The sequence below is a fragment of the Dysidea avara genome, chromosome 11, assembly GCF_963678975.1.
Source record: "Dysidea avara chromosome 11, odDysAvar1.4, whole genome shotgun sequence".
NCBI classification, from domain to species: Eukaryota; Metazoa; Porifera; class Demospongiae; order Dictyoceratida; family Dysideidae; genus Dysidea; species Dysidea avara.
In genome coordinates this window covers 8,732,212-8,740,614 of record NC_089282.1, presented here as the reverse complement: position 1 = coordinate 8,740,614, position 8,403 = coordinate 8,732,212, and the positions used below count along the sequence as shown (strand labels likewise).

The 8,403-nt window shown below is 34.4% G+C and overlaps 2 protein-coding genes across 2 annotated transcripts; both read left to right on the top strand.

Moving 5' to 3' along the window:
- Positions 1–1,682: 1,682 nt before the first annotated feature.
- LOC136237649 (NLR family CARD domain-containing protein 3-like) lies at positions 1,683–2,897 on the top strand. The gene has a single exon (XM_066027867.1). The coding sequence runs from the start codon at positions 1,683–1,685 to the stop codon at positions 2,895–2,897; it is 1,215 nt and encodes a 404-aa protein (XP_065883939.1).
- Positions 2,898–2,932: 35 nt separating this feature from the next.
- On the top strand, positions 2,933–5,890 carry LOC136237648 (ribonuclease inhibitor-like). The gene is made up of 3 exons (XM_066027866.1): positions 2,933–3,703; positions 4,163–5,155; positions 5,282–5,890. The coding sequence occupies exons 1-3, from the start codon at positions 2,933–2,935 to the stop codon at positions 5,888–5,890; spliced, it is 2,373 nt and encodes a 790-aa protein (XP_065883938.1).
- The last annotated feature ends 2,513 nt before the right edge of the window (positions 5,891–8,403 follow it).

Here is an 8,403-nt window from a genome sequence, read left to right as displayed (position 1 = left end):
CTTGTAGTGCATACTCCTACTTTGGAGCAGTTAAATCTTGCTATTCAGTTACAACCTTCAATTTCCAGTTTGAAAGTTATGGAGTGTCAATTAAATTTAGGCATCTTAAATATGATTTTAGGCACAACAGCTACCTTTAGTGATTCTTGGTGTGAGTTAGAATTTAATGGGTGTAATATTGGAAATGTAAATCATGAAGATTTTTTTGAATACCTAAAAGACTTCAAATCTTTAACAATTGAAACACTAAAGTGTCTCAACTTCAAATTCCCTTCGTCAGCTGCATCCTTATTTACCAAAATTATTGTTGCATTAAAAATCAAATATTTTATCTGTTCATGCTCTGAAGACAACCAGAGTACTTTTTTTGACACATTAATAGAACAAATGATACTTGAATTATCACTTACAAGTAAGAATAAAAATGAGCTATACTTTTGTATATCTAATGGTCATAGAAGAGTGTGGTTTCTGTGCAATTCTGAATGGGAGCGAGTAAATCAATTGGTGGACAAAAATGTTACCACGTTGTTTCTTATCAATCTTCTACAGTTAAATTTGTGTGAAAATGATGCTATTGGCAGATTAAACCAGCTGCAATATTTGCAGCAGTTGCATGTCATTGACAGTATATTGCAAAGCTCAACAGTACATAGCATTTTAAGAGCATTTTCAAGTAGAGATTTAGAAGTGTCTGTATTTGAGCTTGATACCACAACTACTATAGATTATGAAGCCATACCCCATTTACTGAGAAAGAAATGTTTTGTACGTCATGATAAAGTGAATGCCCATTTCATGGTGGCATTAAATGAGTTCTTTTATGGGTATAATATATCAGAATATCAGCTATATCTATTGAACGCTGTTAAGAGCCCATCAATTTTGAGTGATGCAGAGAATAAAATGATAGCCCTCACAGCTAACCCTACCTTAAAAATGGGGAAGCATATGTATTTGTTTCAAAATCATCGTGTTGAAGCATTGTATTTTAGTGCAAAGGTAATAAGTGATGTTATTTCTGCAATAAACACTTCATGCCTTAAAACATTAAGAATTGAAAACTACAACATTAACAGTGAAGATATAGATCAGATTGCAAAAATACTTATGCAAAATACCTACCTAGAAAATCTTTATCTACAAAACACTCTTTCTACCATGAGAACATATAAAATGTTTTTAAAGGTTTTACGCAAAGTGTCACCATGTAATCATAAATGCTTGGGATTGAGCAACAACAAGGTCACTGATGAGGTAGTAGATGACTTGATTCATGTACTGTGCTCCAATGCACAACTTCTGGAGATTTGTATGAGTAAGAGCAGTCTTCAGAATTTACACATTCAAAAGATAGTTAAAGCTTTGATTAGTAATGGATCTAGTTTGCAGAACTTGACTTTAGAATGCAACAACATTTCTAAAGAGGCAGCAGATGACATAGCAGCTCTTCTGGAACATTTTAAATATCTGCAAATACTTAACCTAAATAGAAAATTAATAATCTACAAACAGTAGGAGCCATAAAAATAGCAACAGCATTACGAAATACTTTTACTTTGCAAGAGTTAGGGTTATCTAGTAATAATATCACAGATGAAGCTGCAGACCATATAGCAGCTGTTTTATCACACAACAGGAATCTACTAGTACTTTATATCAATGGAAATAATTTACAAGCAATGGGTATTATAAAAGTATGCAAAACATTACAGAAGATTTCAACTCTTTGTGAATTATACATCAGTGTTAATAGCAGTATGGATGAAGCAGTTGATGACATAGCAGCTGTATTGTCACAAAATTATAATTTGGAAGTGTTTTTTCTTAATGGAAACAATCTAACAGAGACTGGTACTATGAAAATAGCTAAAGCTTTACAAAGTGTGTATACTTTAAACCAGTTAGTTTTAGGTGGTAATGATTTATTGAAGGAAGTAGTAGATGATATCACAGCTGTTCTGTCACACAGATCTAGTCTGCAAATGCTTGAGGTTGGTAGGCTTAAGCTGCATACAGTTGTGTCTATTAAAGTAGCAAGAGATACACAGAATTTTTTAGCATTTACTCAACTATTCGTCAATGTCAGCAATATTCCTAATGAAATCATAGATTATGTAGAGGCTATTCTATCACACAATAATAATCTTCAGTTACTCTTTGATAATGGAAATAATTCACCAAGAAAAAGGAATGTGCAAATAGCAGGAAACCCACATAAAGACCATGTCAATAATTCTGACAGGAACGTGGAAAAAGAGCTCTTAGTTGTTGTAACAAGCAAAGTTGATATACAACTTATAATCATGCTAAATAAAGATATTCTACCGGTGACAGATACCATAGTCAATATTAGTAAAGAGGATACTTTAACACTTACTGAGCTATGTATTATTAACCATGAAATTAGGAATGAAGATGCAAGTTATATAGCAGAAATTATATCGTATAATAATAATCTACAAGTAGTATCCTTTAACGGCAACAGTTTAAATTCAACATTATTTATGAAAATAGCAGAAAGTTTGCAAATAATTCCAACACTTATAGAGCTTAATGTTAGTAATAACAACATTACCGAAGATGTGGCAGGTCATATAGCAGTTGCTCTATCACATAATACTAACTTACAAGTACTTCACCTTGGTGGAAACAATCTGCGAGCAACGGGCATCATAAAAATAGCTACTGGTTTGAAAAATACATTTAATTTGCAAAAATTAGATTTAAACAGTAACAATGCTACCAAGAGTGCAGCAAATGCTATAGCAAATGTCCTATCACACAACACTAATCTAATAGCACTCAACCTCAGTGGAAACAATTTGCAAGGATCAGGCATTATAGCAATAGCCAAAGGATTAAAAGATACAATACTTTGCTGGAACTTGAGTTAGGTGATAACAATGCTACTGATGAAGCTGCTATTCACATGGCTGATGTCCTATCACACAATACTGATCTTAAAGTGCTGCATCTCAGTGGAAATATTCTGCAAGCATCAGGTGCTATAAAAATATCCATAGGATTAAGAGATTTACGTTCACTACGAGTGCTGGAATTAAGTGGTAACAATTGTACTAGTAAAGCTTCAGAGCATATAGCAGATGTTTTATCACATAATACCAATCTCCAAGTGCTGTCTCTCAATGAAAACAATCTGCAAACATCAGGTGTTATAGCAGTAGCTAAAGGATTAAAAGATACACACTCCTTACAAGTACTAGAATTAAGTGATAACAATGCTACTAATGAAGTTGCAGAATATATGGCAGATGTTGTGTCATGTAATACCAACCTTAAAGTGCTATATCTCAGTGGCAATATTCTGCTAAACTCGAGTATTGCCAAAATAGGTAAAGGTTTAGAAAATGTACCTAATTTAATGCATATCGGATTAGGTGTTATTACCGATCATGACGTATCAGATAATATAGCAACTTTTCTATCATGCAGTTCTGATTTATATTTGTTCTTCATTGCTAAAAATAATTCATTTGCTAAGTTGACTTACAAGAATATAAGGAATGCTTATGTTTTGCGACAAATAGGATTTGATAAGAAGAGTGTTGCTGAAGACACAGTGGATGACATGAGAACTACTTTGTTACATTACATTAAACCCCAAAATCTCAGCCATTGGAGAATAAAAATGCCAAGAAATTCACAAAGCATTTCAGCACTTAGTAAGATTTCTGAGGAAGTGATATATGATGTAGCAGTGTTTTTACAATGCATTGCCCATGTAGAAATATTTTTTCTTAATGAAAATGCTTTACTACTGACTAGTATTGTACAGATTGCACAAAACTTATCAGGATTTAGTGAATTGTGACAGCAAAATAACTGAAGAAGACACATATTTCATGGTGAATGCTCTATCAAATAATACTATTCTTCAGGAGCTCATCCTTGATGGAAACAACTTACAAAATGGACAAACTAAGAAAATATTATGCAGTTTGAAATCTATTTCATCACTGAATAAACTTTGTATTTCTAACAGCAATGCTACTACATATTTAGCAGATGCTATAGGCCTATAGCAGATGTTTTGTCATGCAACACAAATCTACAAGTGCTCTGTTTTAATGAAACTAATTTACAAGCCTCAGGTGTCATAAAAATAGCAAAAAGCTTACAAGGCATTTCCACATTACAGCAATTAGAACTAAGTGGTAACAATGTCACGAAAGAAGCTGCACATGCTATAGCAGATGTTCTATCAAACAATGTTAGCCTCACAACGCTGAACCTAAAAGACAATGATTTGCAATCAGAAGGTATAATAAAAATATCTGAAAGTTTGCAACATGCTAAAGGCTTACAACGGCTAGACCTTAGTAATAACAATGCTACAGTAGAAGCTACATATGATATAGCAAATATTTTATCACAAACTGCTAATTTACAGATGCTGAACCTAAGCGGAAATGATCTACAGTCAAGAGGTTTTGTTGCAATAGCAAGAGCGATGTGGATGATTTCAACTCTGAGTGAACTCTGTATTAGTGACAATGGTATTACTGATGAAACAGTGAAAGATATAGCAGCTCTTCTAACACAGAATGCTAAACTTAAATCACTCTTTCTTAATGGAAATAATTTACAACCATCCAGTGTTTCAACAATACTCAACAGTTTGCAAGACATGTATGATCTGCAGAATTTGGTAATAAATGATCGTAATAGCACCAAAGAAGTAATAGAAAGTATAGTGAACGTTCTATCTCACAAAGGCAGAGTACAGCTGTTATTTCTTTATGGAAATGATTTGCAAGAATATGGTGTTATAGAATTGGCCAAATGTTTGCAAAATGCTTGTACTTTACAAGAATTTGAATTAGATTTACCAGGAATGACTTCAACAGTATCACATGTTCTGTCGGATCATACTAATTTACAAGTACTCAAGTATAATGGAACTTATACATCAGCAATAGGTGTTATAAAAGTAACAAATAACATTTTAGTAAATAATCAGCTTTATGTCATTGATTCCAACTTTTATGAAGAGGAAACATGTGATATAGATACTATCTTATCGCACAATCGTAATTTACAAGTGTTGCTACTAAGCGGGAAAAATTCACCAACAGAAGGCATAAATGTCGAAAATGTTTCAGATATTTTAAACCTCTATGACTGTGGCAATGTATATTTGCAGAATGTGCAAAGGATAGCATATGATTTTTGGTGCAATAGGAATCTAAAAATGGTGTTATTAAATAGGGCTAATTTTCAAGCAAAAGATTTTACAGTTTTAACAAAACATATGTAGTGCATTTCCACACTTACTGAGCTTTACATCTGTAATAACAATATTACTGAAGAAGCAGCAGATAATCTTGCAGTTGTTTTGTCACGGAATAAAAAATTACAAGTTCTCTTTCTTAATGGAAATAACTTGAAGTCTATGGGTATGACAAAGATAGCCAATGGGTTACAGAACACACATGGTTTACGCCAGTTAGGATTAGATGATAATGATGTGTCTAAAGATGCTGCAGATGACATCGCAACTGTTCTGTCACACAACACAGAGCTACAAGTACTTTATCTCAATGGAAATGACTTACAAACAGTAGGCATGAAGGAAATAGCGGCTGGTTTGAGAAACACTTGTGATTTAGAACAACTAGGTTTAGGGAAGAACAATGTTAGTCAAGAAGGAGCAGATGATATTGTAGATATACTAGCACACAATACCAACCTTGAAATTTTGTACCTTAACGGTAACAATTTACAAGTAACCGGTGCTAAAAAGGTTTCTAAAGCATTACAAAATATTTCAACACTTTGTGAACTTTACCTTGGTGAAAATGGTATTAAGGAAGAAGCCTATGATGAAATAACTGCTACTTTATCTGGAATAAACAGTTCACTTTAATTCCACAAACAATTAACCCATGTAGATAGCTCATGAAAATAACTACAAGTTTGCAACTGTAATAACTGGTATTGGTTGTGATAATGTCTCCCATGATAATACATTTGTATATCTATATTTGTATGCGTGTGTGTGTGCAAACTTTTGTGTACATAGATACTGTTATGTATTACAGTATATAAATTTTAAGTACTGTATGTCACAAAGCTATAGACAAGTATAGTACAGTGTACATATTGCACATTCACAAGCTGATACGTAGGTAAGAATGCAAGGTTAATAATTCCCAAATAATTTTGGGAATATGATCATGAGGTATATAAAGGATTGACCAGAATTTTGAAGCAGTTTAGCATTGCATTAGCAACTGCCTACTGAATAGTACAGTTACATTTAATAATATAATTATTATTATTGCTGAACACAGACAATGAGAACATAAAACATTGTCAAGGCTAAGGGAGAAATTTGTAATAGAATTATTTGAAATAACAATAGCATTAACATTGAACATTATAGATCCACAAGCCTACTGATAGTATCATGAACTGTTTGCCCATAATTTTTATTATATATGTTTGCTTGTTTTTATTTTTTTTTCAAAGATCCTAATGCAACACATGTACACACCAAAAGGCTGTATAATTACAGAAGCACCTTTCATCTCAAAACAATGTATCTTCTGGTGATTGTTTGCATGTAGGTATTTCAATCTTACTCATGATCAGACAAGGGTCTACTAGACTAGCTATAACGATCTGCTGTTTTGTTTCTTTTGCATATATTTGAGATCATTAATGAGCAAAATAAACAACAAGTCAAGTCATGATCAGCATGTCAAATAATGTATAGTACATATTTTACACTGCAATATAATATACACTCACGTATGTACTTTGCCCTGACATACTGACTCCATCGATATCTTTAGTCTGTTTTATTACATGACTACTGGCATGGCATACCGCTATAGATGGAAACAACATAATAATTATTGGTGTATATATGGTACACATGAGTAGTCTGTTTTCTCTCAGACTAGCTAGGTATGTTATACACCTGTATATGTAGGTGGAGTGATACATGAGGTGTATTAAGAATAACTCGTATTATATAGTTATACAACGGCCGCGAGTGCTCTGCCTGATATAAACGCACACGCCTGAGGGCCGTTAGGCCCGAAGGCAAGTGCGTTTATACAGGCAGAGCACGAGTGCACGTTGTATAACTGTTATGTACCACTCACCTAATAGGTGGGGAGAGTCTCACAAGACAGCTGTAACACTTATAAAGGCCAGGTTTCTAACATCGATTGTGGGTAACCAAGCCGGACGTTGCGATGACGTTCCCCCTGCAGTACTGCAGCCACCTGAGATATTGAAAGCTAGTACGCTATGGGTTATATCACTAACCTGCATTCGCTGTTCGACTCTCATTATGTAGTGCTCAACATGCCAGCATGATCACTCAATTGCCATATAGACTAAGCGCCAGACTAATCGCCATAGTGATTCTCTCGAGCGAAAAAAAGTAGCTAAATAGATGTTTTAAGTAAACAAAACCTATAACTACTAAACGATACTAGTCTAATTCTTACTATTCACACTGGCTAAACTCGAATCTGGTGGCATGACAAAACTGGTTACCACAATCGAACGTAAAGGTTAGTATTATTTAGAATATATTTGTTTTATTGAGTCATTGTCGAAGTGGACTACAGTTTAATCTGGGCTAAGATGGCACCAGACTAGTAAGGTGTATAAGTACGTTTATATATATGTAGACTAGAGTTGTGGCCACCAGTGTTGGCTTTTTCGATCGCCATTGGCTGCTTGTAAACATTATACATATTGGTGACGTTATGGCCCACAATCGACCTTTACATGTCAGGCTATAAAAGAATTCGAGTGATCTGTGAAGTGTTCTTCCACCTATTAGGTGAGGTGTCGTAGTGGTCTTCGCCACCGGCACTTGTGCTATGCTGCATAAAACCGCAGCCAGTGCAATATCTGTATATTGCACTGCGGTCGGTGCATTATAACTTATAATGCACTCGTTGTGGTCTAAAAAACTGCAACCAGTGCGTTATAAGTTATAATGCACTCGCTGCGGTCTGCAGCAGTGCAATATACAAATTATGGCACTGGCGGTGCCTTTGAACTGCCCACGCAGAGTGGTACATATACATATATATACCACTTTGACACCTCAGATCAATGGAAACTACAGGGTTATATATCACATATTGCCCTGACCACAGGGAAATATCTAGATATCGCCCTGTGGTTAGGGAATATCGCCCTGTGATAAGGGCAATATCATGATATAGCCCTGACCACAACTGCCTTTGATGCTGAGGCAGCTACAAAGCATCAGTTCCCTTTGATTATTTATATAGAGATGCTTAAAGTTTTGCATTGTGGGTTTGAATTAGAGTTGCTTAAAGTTTTGCATTGTGGGTTTGAGTTAAACATGTTGATTTAGTTAGGGGCATTGTTGTGAAGTAAAAAGAA